This window comes from Dermacentor andersoni, chromosome 1 (assembly GCF_023375885.2).
Source record: "Dermacentor andersoni chromosome 1, qqDerAnde1_hic_scaffold, whole genome shotgun sequence".
Classification (NCBI taxonomy): Eukaryota; Metazoa; Arthropoda; class Arachnida; order Ixodida; family Ixodidae; genus Dermacentor; species Dermacentor andersoni.
Window position 1 is genome coordinate 91,391,061 of NC_092814.1, and position 16,537 is coordinate 91,407,597.

General features: G+C 50.0%; 1 protein-coding gene across 3 annotated transcripts in view; it reads right to left on the minus strand.

The window, feature by feature from the left end:
* p130CAS (Serine_rich_CAS and FAT-like_CAS_C domain-containing protein p130CAS) overlaps positions 1 to 15,597 on the minus strand; it is a 122,186-nt gene extending 106,589 nt beyond the window's left edge. For all 3 annotated transcript variants that reach the window (XM_055061769.2, XM_050191720.3, XM_050191719.3), the window contains exon 1: positions 15,470 to 15,597. In XM_055061769.2, the coding sequence (XP_054917744.1) occupies positions 15,470 to 15,550 (81 nt within the window). In that variant the 5' untranslated portion in view covers positions 15,551 to 15,597. The remainder of the gene's footprint in view (positions 1 to 15,469) is intronic.
* Between the last annotated feature and the right edge of the window lie 940 nt (positions 15,598 to 16,537).

Genomic DNA, 16,537 nt, shown 5'->3' on the forward strand with positions numbered 1-16,537 from the left:
ATAAAACGGATCCTCAGCGAAGATTTGGCAGAGAGACGTCATATACATGCTAAAAGTAGTCGACAACGTTATACTGCCACGGAAAAAAAATATATATATTGTATACAAGCCGGGAGCTCCGAAATAGCAAGTGCCAGAACGGTCGGTAGGCAGCCATCTTCGAAAAGAACTTCTTTTTCCTTTTGTTCGGCCTAATCATGCACAACCAGTGTGTCCACGTCATATCAAATGGGAAGTTGTCGCAGTTTTGGTGACGTCGCGCAACAGAAAAGTGAAGTGAGTGTGGCCCAAAGTTGTTTTACCAATTGTGGAGGGATAGCTCATGGCAGAAATAGAATATAAACAGATTGGAATAGCTTTCCGTCGGAGCGCCCCTGGACACAGTTTCCAAGCGCATACAACAAGTGTTCATTTCCGCTCGCGCTACCTTAACTGAAATCGCGTTTGCTTAAGAAGCAGTATCAACATGTGGGCTTATGTCACTGCTACATTTATCCAGCGTGCAAAAGTGACATACGTCGCCTACAGAAGCATATTTTCTCTCAGAGGGCTGACAAACTGGCTAATCATCAATCCTGGTGGTTTCCTATCTTAACAAGCAGGCGATATATGGGCATAATGTCACGAAAGTGGAAAGTCGGGCTTATAGGTGTTAATCATAATACCATATACCTTATCGCTGTTGATTTTTTTCTTGAAATGAATATTAGCGTACGCACACACGCTCGCAAAACAAAACACATAAAAATATCTCGTGTATACGTGCTCACTACATAGCCAGAATGAAATTCAGCACGCACGCACGCAACAAGGTCGCGGGTTCGATCCTGGCCGCGGCGGCCGCGATCGGCGCGACGAACTTAATCCGTCCCCAGGATTTAATTAATTTTACCGCACATATACACGAACACAACAAACAAACATCTCTCATGTACGTGCTAAAGACATTGTCAGAATAAATTTTCAGCTGTATAGTCCCAAAGGTGTCAGGTAATTCCTAAAGACCACGCGGTAGCTCGAGGTAAAAATGTAATTTCTTTCACGAAACATTGTTCGCATCCATAATTATTGCGATACTCAATAATTATTTCTTTAATTAACTAGTATAGTTTTTTTTTTACACACCTTAGCGTGATGCAGTTGTGAAATCGAAGTCGGCAGAGACCGGTGCCTAAGGCGACAGTGTCTTCTTGGTAGAGAATCCGGATATACTGGGCATAGCTTCGAGAAGCGACACGAGAGCTACAAGGGTCACGCGAATATACATCGATGTTCCACGTAATTTCGTCCCCAGTGCGTGGAGAACGTCTTGCGAGAGGGTGATATACGTGAAACATCAAACACGTTGCTGCCGATCCTCGCATATATGAAGTGCACGTGCTACGAAGCGTTGCAACCCTTCCTCCAGACCTTGTGACTCTTGTCTGTGTTTTCCTCGCGAAAAGGTTGGTTTTAGGCCCTGTATATGGGCCGAGATACGGTGCTATCATGAACACACAGTAATTTAGTGCTGTATTCTGATAGCTGGAATGGCAAACGCAGCACGAAAGAGACGCAAACAGAGGGGCAGAGAAGAAAAAAAGACGAAGCCTTGTCTCTTCCCTCGCTATATGTCAGCGTGTTTTTTGCCACTCTACTTTCCATTCCAGCTACGTACCAACTTGCCAACTTTCTGCGCCCTTTGTCTCCTAATACTTCCCTTCCGTTGCGCAGTTGCAACCCAGCCACTCCTCCTAAAAATACCGCGTGTTATTGTGCGGTATTACATTTGGTGATCGGCAAAGAAATATACGCGTGCGTATGCGCGCGACCGAGTCCGCCGGTCAGAACGGGCGATTCGCGGTGATGTGCACGGGCACTCAGGTGGGCACGTCGCGCACCGATCGGACTTCTTTTATTAATAACCGATCGCGTTGAATGTCCCAAAGCAACAGGTGGACTATGAGGAGTTGTAATGTGGCCGCCATGGCCGGGATTCGAACCCGCGACCTCGTGCATGAACAGCAGAATATGCTATAAGGAACCACCACTGCGGCCGCCCAGATTTAAGCTCAAGAGTAGCCAAAAAGAGACATGGACGATAAAGACCGACAGGCGCTAATGTATTCAATCCTTCTCGTCTAAGGAGGAATGAAACTTGCATATAGAGGAAGGAGCATCGCGTCACGCAGCCCGCCTTGACAAGTGAACTCTCCGTGAAGCCGTTCCCTTCGCGCTTTGTTCCCTGTCGGCGTAGATTCAGCGCATTGGCCGAGAATGTTTGGTTCCCAGTAGTTTTTAATCGATGCGCACTTGTTCGGCTGCCCCGCGCGGTGCGGGAGCATTAAAACGTACCGCACGCTCTTGCGTGACGATCACGGGTCGGGCCAACTCGTCTGGCTTCCATCGTGTTGCGCAATGCTCACTCTTAGTTATTTCCTTCCTCCACATTGTCGTCCATGTTTTCTTCGTCTTCTTTTCTTCTTTTTGCTGTTCTGAAGCTTGAGTTGTGAATCAACTAGCCCAGCAGCAAGCATTGGCGGGTGTTCAGATTCCTTCGCCTCATCTCTACATACAAAACAAACAGCAGCAAAGGAAGAAGAACTGGAGCAGCGCGCACCGAGCAGTATTGTCGATCGTTCCAAGAAATATATCCAAGCTAAATAGCGCACGTTCAGGCGACGTGTTGTCCCTATGTCGAGCCAGCTACACATCGACTTCCGCCGGACTCCCCAGGCGCGTAACACGGCGGCAGCTACGATTACCATCTTCCAAGTTAACGTTAGTGCGCCAAATAACGCGACCAAAGTGGTCGTGTGCCCGTCGGCAGACACACGGAACACGCACAGCCGCGTTTTTGTTGTTACCCTCTTTGTTTGTTTGTTTGTGGCGCGCAGCAAATGGGCGCGTGTTTTATCGCTATAGCCGAGATTGCACGCTAATACTACTACATGGGCCGATAAAAACCTGCGTGCCCAACGCGAAGCACACGGGCGGAATAAAAGAAGGGGAAAAAAAAAATAAATGACGCAAACAGGGTCGACACGCTTCACGGGCCCACCTCTTCTGCTCGGCTGCCGCCGCGCGCGACGCCGCGTTCGTGCGATCGTCTTCGCGATGGCGCCAAAACAAGGCGGCCCTCGTGTACCGTCGCGAAAACGCGCCCCTCGGTGCGGCCGCGTCTCTCGCGATAGGGGTGAATCCTGTCGCGCTGCTACCGCGTCTCGGGAGCTCAGCGGCTCCTCCTCCGGCGCGTCCGTCTGGGCCGCGCGTCTCCCTCCAGCGCGCTTATCCGGCCGATCCCCCGAAACACGAGCAGCGTGCACACACGGATGAGGGCTCCCGGCAGAGAGAGCACGTGCAGGAGGGCGGTGTCCCTGCACGGGTTCCCATCTGTACGGGACGATGCGTGCACGTCGTCGCGAGCCCCGACAGAATCGCCCTATTCAGCACAGAGCCTCTGGCGCAGCGCACTCCCTGGCACTCCGGAAGAGACCCCCGGTCGTTGATGCGGGAGTGAAAAGTCGTTCTCCTTTGTTCTCCCACATTTCCTGAGCGATCGTTAATGCCCCTTGTTTTTCTTTTTTTGTTCTTTCTTTCTTTTTTTTTAAATCGCACTGTTTTCCGCCCGGCACAATATACGGTAAAATTAAAGAGGGAATGCTTGCTTCGTAAAATAAAAAAGGATAAACGGATTGTTGAAGCGGTTTTCCATGCACGTGTCAGGACGTATACTTGGGACAGCGCGCATAGTTATCAGGCTGGCGCTGTGCGCGTAGCCCTATAGCAGGTCAAGTACTCTCTCTCGGGCAGTCCTTATTCCTGGACACAGCCACAACCGACTGTAAGCCTCCGCTGCGGATGCAGGGACAGAATATTTGGGAAAGCTCAAAGGGAATCGAGGCGCTAGACCGCAGGCCGAGAGAACATTGTGTAAGGGCCAACACCCCTGTCCGAAGTCTTTGGACACTGCGGCAGTGTCCAAAGACTTCGGACAGGGGTGGTGGCCCTTACACAATGTTCTGTGTCACTGCCTCCTCCCCAAGGAGAGACCACGGAGAAGGGAGCGTAACACGCTGGGTTGGGGGGGGGGGGGGGGGTTAGGGCACATTCGCAGATCCTATATCAATCGTATTTTGCAGTAGTACTAGAAGGGTCAAGCGGGGCTGGGGAATCAGAGGAACGTATATAGGCGATGCTTTTGCTGCCCTACTTCTTACTCTATAGCACTTCACTGTCGCAAAAAGTAGGGCTAGCGTGACCCCATTTAGCATGCATGCACTGCTTCGGCATGCTTACGTCTTCGGAGCTGACAAGAGCCCCAAAGACGTAAGCATGCCGCATGCCGTAAGACGCTATGGCTGTGGTGTACAAGCAACGTCATCCATGGACACAGCTTCTCTGGCGCAAGGCTATATCGACGCTGGCATCACATCATCGTCGCCCCAACCTAGCCGCGCGCAGCAACAGTTTCTCCAACAACATTAGCCTGTTGTCCTCACTCGGCTGAGTGCCGGTATTTTGGTACCTGCCTGGAGCGAGGAGCAAGAACGCTCCCCTGCATCGAGGCTTCGATGTGCGAAAAGGATCGTCTGAGGAACTGGCCATATACATTGTAGATATATCGCTGTTAGAAGTCCTGAGATGGGGAAATTTTATTTCGGTGAAATTTATACTGACCCATATGTTTTAGCCATCCGTATTGGCACATGGAGCTAGTCCTTTATTGAACGATCCCGACGCTGTTGCCCAAAAATTATGTTAGAGAGCGACACAGCTCGATGTAGTTGTCCTACTTTTGTCCTACTATGAAGTTGTCCTACGTTTCGGAAGTGGCAACAAGGTTTGTCCCCACATTGCTTAAATTTTAGTCGCATTAACATCGACAGCCATCTCGACATGGTTTATGCCGGAATTTCTTGTTCAGAATAGGGGCTGAACCCTCTCCTTCCTTTATATATGTTTGCACGCAATGCAGAATAAATGTTTGCATGCAAACAGTTATTTTCGTGTATCGGCCTATAATGTACGCGTGCTTAATTGTTCATTAAAATTCACGAAGAGCAGAGTTTCGCGGACGACGTGACGAACAAGCACGCTATGAAGCGCATAGAGAAACATCGCTTATTTTATATGGAAGCTCGACATTCGAGTACAATAAACAAAAAAAAAACTAAAATGAAATAAAAGTAAACGTAACGGCGTACACGGGAACGGTCTACGTATCTACCGAGAATAAACGCGCAGTCTCGCTGCAACGCTTTCCCGACAGCTGCGTAGCCATCGCGCGCATTGAGCGAGCGGGCAACCAGACCGCGAGCACGACGAAGCTGATTCGTCGTGTCTTCGCGTTTTGCGACCCACTTCTCCTCCCAATATGGGTCGCGCATGCGAGTGCTGCGCGGTCTCGAGACAATTAAGCTTTCGCTCGAGACCACAGCCTTTCTTTGCTTTTTCTGTGTTTGCCCGTAACTCTGACGTGCAGAATGATTTCTTCCCATTGCGTATATACGAGAAGGGTATATTCCATACGTTCTTTTTTTTTTCTTTCTTTGCTTCCTTCCTTCCTTTTTTTATTAATGTTGAAATTGGTGGCAATAACGGGCAAGAGCTCGAAGCTGCGGGGATTCCTTCGTCCGTCCTTACGCCGCAAAGTGCATCGTCGCCGCTACGTCGCTATCTGTTGCCGCGGTAAATGAGTTTTCGTTTTTGCATTCACGTGTCCCGCCTAAACCAAGTGCGCACACTAAACTCTGTATCTTCAAATTGTGCGTGACTGTGTTCTATATTACAGCGTCATTTCCTTCTCATTCTATGTTCAACTGCATGCGTATCACTCATGCAAAGCAAGAGAACCCTGTTGTACGTAGTCATCCAGACAGAAAATGAAAAGATTCAGGACAAGAAGCATTTTTTAGTACGTTCGAAGGCAGCACGCTGATCAGCAAAACCTAAAAATAAATAAATAAATAAATAGAAATGATCGCCACCTCGTACATCGCCGCCGCCTGTAAACAAGCGGTCTCAAACATGCAACCTGCTGCGTGGTCCACCATTTTCTCTGTGTTGTCTTTTGTATAGCTAGTTACCGCTGTTCCCCAAAGACGCCGCAGTGCGGTCCGCGCGAGGAGTTGTGCAGTGTACACACGGCCCGACGCTCGAAATGAGTTTGGGAGGACCCATGCCGTATACCTATAGAACGTTGTCGCGTCGTACACTTGTGTATCCGTTTTTGTCACCAGCGTGTAATTCTTTTCATCTAGCATAGCGCGGCACAGCAGTAGACAGGAAAGAAGGAGGACGTCGACGCCTCGGAGTTGCGTCGTCGTGTCTCTGCCTTTGCGACACAGTTGTACGAGGGCCGCGCGCGAGCGCGAGCCCGCTGCAGCCGCGTGGGAGTGCGGCCGCGACACCATGGCAAGCCTGCGTGCGATCAGGCGCCTTGCTTCGCGAATCAGTTTCACCGCGCCATCAGCATCCCGCGCAGGTCCAACTTAAAACCGATTTAAGCATGCTAACTGTTGCACTTCACTCGCGAAGTCGCGAGCTCCACTTCGACCGCCGCGTTCAGATATAGGAGTATAGAGGATCTCGAATGCACGTAAATAAATGTTGCCTTCTTTTTTTGTTTTCTTAATTATTCCGGTCGATACGACCATAATGAGCCAAGAACAAAGAAACGACCTTGGAATGCCGGCTGTAGAACAAAGGGACTCGCGAGCCACGGCAGCACGTGTACAGCAACTCGGCGATGTCGCAGCCGACGCGAAAACAAAGTGCACTCGATCGGTTTGCCGACGCACGCCATATCGCTGCCCGTCCCAAGCTCCCCCCCCCCCCCTTTTTTTTCTTTTTCCCCTGCATATACATTGGCCGGATGCAAAGCAACCAATGCAAGCGTTGCAGCATGTTTGCAAATCCTTCAGTCTGGAGAGGAGAGGCAACCGGGCAACGTCGTATAGAGCATGCACTGCGGGGCAATAAATATAAATGTCGTAGCGGACGCTTTCTTCGGCGCCATATCCGGGAGGTTTCTGGTGCGCCTCTGCGGACGTTCCGCGGTGCTCCTGAGGGAGTGCCACCCGTGAGCCGCCACAATCCTGAGTTTTCTTTCTTTCTGTTCAACCTTTTTTTTCCGTCGTTCCGGCGCCAATTGCAGGGCACATGATTAATTTGAGCTGCACGGCGCCACTGCAAGAGTATAGCCGGCTGCCACAGCGTGTGTGCGCTGCCTACACGCCTAATGCAGGCGCTAACAATCACGAGAAAACAATGACCCCAATTTCCGTACCGCTAACGCAAAGCCCGTTTGCCGCATGGCGCAGAGCAGCGTGTGCGAAAAGCAGTTCTTAAATGACCCGTAATTATACGATAGCGTTTACGTGGCCTTATCGCCTCGGGTTCAATTAGAAGTAAGTTCTGGTGTCTTACGTGCCAGATTTACAATACGATTATGAGGCCCACCGTGCAGTGGAGGACTCCGGATTAATTTCGGCCACCCGGGGTTATTCAACCTGCAGCTAAATCTAAGTACGCGGGCGGGTGTTTTTGCATTTCGCCCCCATCGAAATGCGGCCGCCGTGGACGCGATTCGATCCCGCGACCTCGTGCTTAGCAGCGCAACACCAAAGCCACCAAGCAACCACGGCGAGTCTCGGCAGAAGATTAGGTAGGCCGATGGAAAATTTGCAGGCGCAAGTTGGAAAAAGCTATAGCACGAGCCAGGTGTAATTGTATACAAGCGATCTATAGATCGCTGAGAAAGACCTTCCTCCTGCCAGTGAACGTAAAAAGTAAGTTGTTGTTGTTACTGACGAAGATGATGATCTGCAAGTTAACTTTTGATTTAAAAATATTGTAAAATACATTGTTTTAAAGTTTTTATTTCGACTTAAGAAAAATTCACCGACGATTACGATACTCTCTATAATGCGAAATTTGAGCGCAACTCTATACGTGTTTTCATTTCGCGATATATTGGCTGGCGCGGACAATCTGTCTCGTGCGGCACACTGTAAACAAAGCGCATTGTGGCGCCATTGCCTCGCTATTCGGGAGCTCGCGAGAGGCAGCGCGTGGGAGGGGGGGGGGCGATTCACGGCAGCCGCCGCAGACAGACCTCCGCTCATACAGCGCTTTCTTTCCATATATGGGTAGACGCTCTCGCCGCACGCCATCGATGATGAGACGGCGCGCCACTCTGGCGCGATCTCGTAGCGGCCATCGCCGCAGATCCCGTCTTGCGCGGCATTACGCTTTTCTTCTCGCGCTTTCACCATACCCTCCTCCTCCGCTTTCCTCCACGCACTTTCTTCGCTATCACCGTCGATCATCTCTAGCTGCGCTCCGCGTTCGCTTTCATCTTTCGCTGCATGCGCTCGTTCTCTCGGTTACGCCGAGGGCAGACGCCGACGCGAAACGCAGGAACGGGCGCCTATGAGAGCTGCGCTCTAAAGAACTGTAAATTCCGTAAAAAAAAAAAAAAAGAAGACAGTTTTCAGTACCAAAGAAGTCGCGTTGGCGGTCGTACTAAAATCGGTAATACACAGCTCCGTGCAAGCTATATGCTGTGTTATAGATTAGAAATGAGAGAAGCTAACGAAATATTTATTATTGTTTGAATGTAGAAAACAATTTTTGTTATGTTAACGTTCGCAAAAGCACGAATATTGTACAGCTGCCCATTGGCGCTAATTTGACAGCAGATTGGGAAATCAACTCTGGCGAGTGAATGCTTGCGGGTGGTTGAGCAGTAGCACTTACAATTTCCGACGAACTAGTTTCATATCTACAAGAAGTGTCGGTAGTCGAGTCGAATGTTTTTTCTCACACGCATGCCACCGTACGGCGTGCGTCTGCGACGACTGTCACAGATTATAATAAGAAGAGAGAGAGAGTGGTTCTTGTGGGGAAAGGAGGAAAGGCTGGCACTATCTTCTGCAACCCTTGCGGGAGCACGGCTCAGCGCCAGCAGGGGCATGGATATGGGAGTGAAGGAGATAGGAGGGAGAAAGGTAGAGAGTCGCCATGGCAGCAGCGGAAGGAAGAAAGGGATTCGTGATAAAACGACTATTTTTACTGACCAAGCCTTACAGCAGCGGCATTAATCACAATTTGCGTGGTAATAATCGTCACTGTGATCATTAAAGAAGATTCAATAATAACCATTTTGATAAATGACTTTAGGGAACATGTAAATGGAGAATGAAAACAATCAGTACACGAAGCATAACTTATTTGCTAGAAACTACATATTCAAGAAATAAGCCCTCAAAATGCGTAGAAATAGTCATTGTTGCTCCAGTTTAGTATGTTTCTGCACATGCAGTGGAAATATATACGTACGAAAAACTGTTAACTTGAATAGCTGTGTATTTTTCAGGGCGCGCTTCGGGCTCGCATCGAAACTATATTTTTATAGGCGCAAGTTTACCTTTGCTGTCCTTAAGTATATGTCCTGATCCAGTCCTCACTGAAGTAGGGTTTGGGTAAGGGCTAGTTGGTATTCCATTGCATTGCATTGCATTGTACGCGCTGTAAGTGATGTTTCCAGACTTAACGTTTGCGACGCTTTTGTAGGACGTCCATCTGCAATAAATGTCCGAGTGCAGTATATAGCTCTTTGGATTCAAGAGCAAGGCGAATACAATTGTCAGTGACCACCAATTACCAAGGTGCGCGAGCCTACCGGGCAAGACAGCCCCTGCAAGAGCGTATGTGATGATACCTTTTTTTTATTGCGATAGCAATTATATGGACAGTGTAGTTGAATTTTTGCCGTCGGTGTCACCGTATGTTCCGTATAAAGTCCAAGAGCGATAACACCGCCGCCGCGCGCCGTATGCTGTATCCGCGATTGAAAGCGCGCGAGGGCAGCCGACGATCGCGGCTCATGATCTGGCGCGCGAAAGGCCGTGGGGGCATGGGAGGGAGGGAGGGAGTTGGGCGGCGGCGTTGTTCTCCGGCAGCAAATGTGTCTTTCGCGACCGCGCGCAAGAAGAACCGCGATCGTGGCTCAATCTCGCGCGCTCAATTAAAAAGGAAAGCGGGGAGAAAGCGCGCCGTCTTCCGTCGCGCGCAGGGAACCGGGGGAAGAGGAGGTAGGGGGTGGGCCGACGCCTCGTAGCTTTGCGTGCGCTGCGTTCTCGCCGCTCGGTTTGCGTTGAAGCGATAGGCAGCACGAAGGTCACTTTGCTCGCTGCTGCTCCCGCGCTTCCTCACGCCAGCGTTTTGACAGCGAGTGTCCGCGGTCATCGAGTGTGCACGATGTGTTCATGTTTGCCTGTGTGCGCTGACACCATGCTTGTTAATTTAGTTAGTAAAAGTGAATGTTTCCAAGTTTATACGGCCGATAAAACTACTATCCTTTCTTCGTATAGTTAGCTGTCACTAATTTGCTATCGCAATCGATGCTTCGCCTTTCGGGCGAAACTGCGACTTTTTTTTTAATACTTCGCGTGCTTCCTTCAAAGCCCAGAAAAAAAGAACCACGTAAAATATAACGCAAGAAATTAGTGTTTCTAAGCGCGTTCTATACAATTTTTCACATACAACTTGTGCACTAAGACAAATATGCACATTCTTGCATAATCAAGCTTAATTAGCTAACTAATCGCGCTTCGAAAAATATAGTATATGAGTAACTCAAAACGCGTCTATATACTATATATAGAACATCGATCGCGCATCTGCCCGCTTTTGTGCAGCACCACCATGACTTTCCATATGACTCTTCGCACAAAGGATAGAAGAAAAAAAGAATAAGGGAACGATGTTAACGTCCCAGTCTCTTAAGTTCACCCGAACGTGATTTTTTTTTGTGCCGGCGACTTGTATACATCCCGCAGCGCTCCTCCGTAAGCGCAGACAACATATTGTACACCTCGTTCGGCGCTTAGTATACATCGCCACCAAAACGGGAACACATTTTTGAACAGTGCTGCTGCACTGCTGATTTCTAGTGCAGTAGTTTTGAATGTTCACCCCGTTGTATATCTCAGCGGCTAAATATGGTGTTACGCTGCGTATAGCGCGAGATCGCCAGTTCAATTCCCGGTCGCGACGGCTGCATGTCGTTGGCTGTGAAATGCAAAAACACTGATTTAGGAGCACGTTAAAGCACCCCAGGTGGTCAAGATTAAGCCGGAGTCTCCCACTACACGGCATGCCTCATGATCAGATCGCAGTTTTCGTACGTAAAACATCAAATTTTTTTATTTATTTATATACGCTGATACATGGGAATGAAAAGGTGGCGTGAACTGATTGCCTAATGTTCCGGCTTTCAGCTCCGGTCTTCTGTGACGTGCCGGTTTTTTGAGAGCCATCTACGAACCCAAACGGTTTTCGGACGTCCACAAAGCGAAATTTCATGTTAAGGAGCGCGCTTATACGTCAACCGGCGCAGAGTGTGACATCGCGTCACACGTCCATACATTGCAGCCACTTCATCGGGAGAGGGAGAGAGAGAGAGCGTTTCGCAAAGGAACATCCGCTATCTGCGGCAGCTGCTTCTGGCGGGCTCTCGCAATGATAGCGTGCCGTGTTCTACGCTGCGCGTATCCGCGATCGGAGCATGCGTGCGCTTCGAATATAGGAATATGCAAAATAACTGCAAACTATGCGGCAGGGCTCACGCATCTCTTAGACACATTCTCTGGGAATGTGAGGTTATATGAAGAGAAAATGCAGTTTCCCCATGCAGATGAAGCTGCGGCGTGATGGACGGCCGCGTTGCGCAGCTCAAACCTCAAAAATCAACTATGGGCCATCCAGCAAGCCCGTGAGGCGGCGAGGAGACGGGATTTCCGGACCTCCTCGGGGGCGGCCTAGGCCCAGGCCACGAATTTGCCGGATTGTTAATAAAGTTGTTACCACCACCACCACAGCGGAGATAACGTCCTTTTCGTCCTTTTCGTTAACGTCCTTAACGTCCTCTTACTAGCGGCTAATTAGCTTTATTTAATATCATTGCTGCCTTACGACGCATGTTGAGATCGCCAAGTGGAAGCCAGTCAGTGATGTCGAGGCATGTCACCCACACTTCCTCGACGTCTGACCGCCGGCTTCGTGGTTTCCGGGTCCCTATATGCTTTCTTGTAAGCGGCGCGGTGTATATATATATAGGTGGCGAGCGTAAGTGTCCAGATGGTGGCCGCGTCATTGAGCTCAGCGCCGAAAGCTGTCCAGCACGGAGTGCGAACGTGTGGGAGAGAGGGTGGGAGGTAGACACGCAAATGCGGCATGCCGGGCACGCGCACGCACGCGCACGCACGCGCATAGACGCCGACATCGCCGGATCAGGTGCGCGCAGTTCCTTATCGGGCTCATATCGAGTACGCGTTATATGCAGTTCCGAGAATATTATAGTACACACCCACGGCAACACATTCTTTACGCACACGGCTCGCCGAGAACTATACCCTTCCCCGCGTTAGACGCGGTTCGCGCTGGGCACGTGTATACCCAGATCGCGGGGAAAGTGGCGGGCACTCGAACGCCCCCGTTTATCGGCGGCCTGGTCAACAAAAAGAAGGAGCGTTAGCGCGTGCTCGAACAAACAAAAAGCAAATGGCACCCTCAGCCATTGCGGTCCATATGCAGCATGGGCCGGACACGTCAGTATTGAAGAAACGAAACTCCGCCGCCAGCCAGCTCGTATTTGGAGGAATTCGCTCGAAGAACGGCCGTCAACACAGCCCGATCTTGGCATAGTCGTTGGCGTCGATAGCCGCTGTGCAAAACATGTTGGACGCAGAGGACAAAGGGCGATCTGCGCTCGAGAGACGGGCTCCAAGTTCACTCGGCTGTCCCCATGGAGGCTGCATTTCGTTCAATCCTCTCGACGGCGGTCGTACACTGAACGCCCCTTGCGTTGATCGCACCCGCTTGAGTGCCAGACTGTAGACATCCTATACCTAAGTTCTCTCTCTCCCTCTTTCACTCCCCATTCCCCTCCCCACGTGTAGGGTAGCAAACTGGACTCAGTCTAGTTAACCTCCCTGCCTTTCTGTCTTCCCTTCTCTCTCTCTCTCTCTCTCTCTCCGCTAATCGATACCATTTAGCACACAAATCCGCGATCGCTCCAGTTCAAGGTGCAAATACGTGCTCCAGCTGCCTTTCCCGTTCTTTAGCTCTCTATCCTGTACACGTAATGCATATATATATATATATATATATATATATATATATATATATATATATATATATATATATATATATATAACCAACTATAGCTCGAATTCAGACTCTACAGAACAGTGCCAGAAATTGCTAAAGAGCCTCCCCTTTACCTTCGAAATACACATTTTTCCCAAGACCGCGAAAATAAAACATAGTAGTTATTTAGAAGGATTTTTGAGAAAGATATTTTGTTGTTTTTATCACCAGAGCACAATTCTAGGCCTTGAGTTAGAGTATTCAATGAAGTGGACATTACTTGCAGGAGAAATCGAAATGCATAATCGACTAATTAACAAAAATTCAATAGTTAATTTTCACTAGTTACTTTACGGCACAGGGGCCCCTAGCCCAGGGTTCCACTAGCGCGAGCAGCTGTCGGCTTGGTCCAGGAGGGCCAGTCGGCTGTCCTGAGCCTCGTCCGCATGCCGCGCCTCCCACTGCCTGTTAAAGTCTCGCGTTTTTGAGTTGTGTGGAATTTATATGTGTCGGTCTGTTTAGGCACATCCACGTGATGTGCGGTAACGTTGGCGTGTCACCGCACCACGGGCATTCGTCAGTGTGTCGTGCGTCGGCGCCAGCTAGGACAGAGCGAGCTCAGAACGACCTTTCTGCCTTCCTGTGAATAAATCTCCCTTGCCTAAACTTCGTCCCTCCATGGCTTAACGGCTTTGTGACTCTGCAAATCGCTCATTTAGAACCAAATATTTCGTTATAACTGCAACAATTCTGAACGTGCTCGCAGTATTATTGACTTCTACGTTTAAAGCGTTGCTTAGTAATTAAGGTCGATAAAGTCAGACAAAGCGCAGTAAACAAACCGCGCAAGAACGTTTGAAACCACAATCATGAAGATCAGACAAATATCCATGTACGAAGCTGATAATTCCCACGATATATAGCTGAACGATCGCAGCGCCACAGATACTTAAATAAATTTTAGGAAACCTTATTGACCCTTTTTGCGGAGCAGCTTGTTCTAGAGAAACGAGATGGCACTTTCGGCGGCGCGCCGCACGTCGCCTGAGCGACAGCGCACGAATACGAAACCATTACCGCTTCCACATTGCTTCTGTGCGATCAGCTGTCGGAAATGCAACTGAGTTTTCGCTAACGCACTGTGCTCCAATATGGCGGATTGAGTCGTGGATTGAAGACGTGTGCAGTAGTTGGCTGCAGAAATAGTGACTGGCGTATTAAGGGATGGAATGAATCTGCGTAGCCAAGTTCGCGTACCGTTGCTGCAACTGTCCATACGTGTTACCGGCACTTCGAGATCTACGGCTTTCTTCGAGGGTATAGAAATTTGCTTATCCGCCAGTGTTGCATCGCTAACCTTCAAAGAGAGTGCTTTAGCCCCGGAACGTCGGCAAGAGTGAGTACCGCTCGTTAAGCAATGACAAAGGGAGCAGCGCCGCTTCCTGTCATAGTACGTTTCGCGCACAGTATCTACACACATCTACCACAACTGGCATGGAATATTATGCCCACTCTATCGCCAACGTGTCACTAAATGAATGGGCGCACACTTGAATATATGTGCACCGTATACGCACAATAAATGACGAACTACACCGATAGCGCACGAACGGTCGAAGCTGAATCGTGACGATCCACAAGCGATTTACTAGCGATAATACATCTTTGCTACAAGATATTGCAAGGTACAAAACAGCTACGTTAAAAGCTTTGCGCGCAGCAAGAACAAGTCTATCGGAACCGAGCACATCAGCGAGCGATTAGGCAGAAATAATCAGATAGTGAACGCACCAAGGAAATTTTACTGAGTCAAAAATGTGACAAGCCGCTGCTTGAATATACTTGCCCAATGAAGAACGACGAGAAAAACACATTAATCCTGATTCAATGTATGAGCGGAAAGTTTGTATAGCTTGGAATGCATATTTCGCCTCGCTTTTAAAACAAGCACCATATGCGCTGCTCGCGCCGTTTGAACATAGCTTAATCAGCTTCCAAAGCACTCTTGCACGTTCTCTGAAGCTGTGGCCGAAGCTTCGTGCCGTCCGCCCAGTCACCGTCTACAATATCTCCCGAAACAGAGATTTGCTAAGCCGCACCGGCGTCATACAGGCAGGCCCATTGTAAACGCGGAGGCAGTTGAGGCAAGCAATGGACGCGTTACCACGTGACCAAACATGGCAGCGCCCACGGGACCGCCAATATAGGCTGCAAACCACTGTCGGCCGAGCTGCTCGCACGACACAGCGTCCAGCGCGAGCGTCGACTCTGCGGTCAGAGGCGGTGCGAGCGCGTGGCGGCACAGCAGCAAGCAGACAGAGACGTGGCTCACCAGGCTCCTCGTGGCGGCTGCGCGGCATTTGAGTCTGTGCGCCAGCAGCGCCGACTGCAGCAACACGTCGGGGGAGGCCATGGCAGCCCGCGACGCTCCCGGTGCACTGCTCCGCCCGCGGGACCAGGTGCGAGCCGACGGATAAATAACGAGGGCTGAGATAAGCGCGCCCTTGCTCCCAGGCTTGCGCGAACCTTGCACGCGCTCGCCGCGAGGATATTTCGCGGAGCGGGGTGAAGCGGAGATAAAGCAGGCGCTGTCGTGCGAACGATCTTCGCGTCGCGAGCGGCGTTTCATCTCTCGGCCACCGCGTAATTTCGACGGGCCGCGGAGTCATCGATTAGGGCGGCAAGGAATTTCATTGTAATTTAAGGTCCATTTATTCAATTCACCTACGCACTTTCTCAACTATCACACGAGGCGTTGCGTTTTGTTCCTTTCAACACTTGAACATGGCGGCATCCGCATGAATGTTCCGATTCGTTTCACACAGTGCCGGGGCGCGATTTTGTTGCGATGCCTTCCGTTCGATTCGATGCCACTCTTAGACCCCGACAATAAGGAACAAATCTCCAACGAATTTCCGGCGTCGTCAAGAGCAGTGCGACGTTGGAGGCGACGCTCGCTCGACGCCCAAGTCTGTCCGTGCTAAAGCCCACGCCAAATCACATTGCCGACGCCCGAAGTGGCTAGCAAGGCATGAACGCCGGCCGACGCCGTAAATCCGTCGAAAGCTTGGTCTTTGTGGTTTTATCACCCGTACTTCACAGCCAGCCGATCTAATTGATAACGTCGGTAGAGTGTCGCTCTGACCACTGACGAAGAGCGAAAAGAGCGACAAGGAATAACATCGAAAGAGGCATCGCCACAATATCGCGGCCTTGGTTCCCTGTAGCTTCGTTCGGGGCGAGTTCACAGCATTCACTGCACTCGTCAAAAAAGTTATAGTTCAGACTTCGTGCCGGTGGTGCCGCGCAGGTTCTGCACGAGCAAGAACGGGCACTGAAATAGCGGGGACTATATATAGTTCATGAAGTGCAGGTCGAATCGAATTAGCTCCCTAGTTTG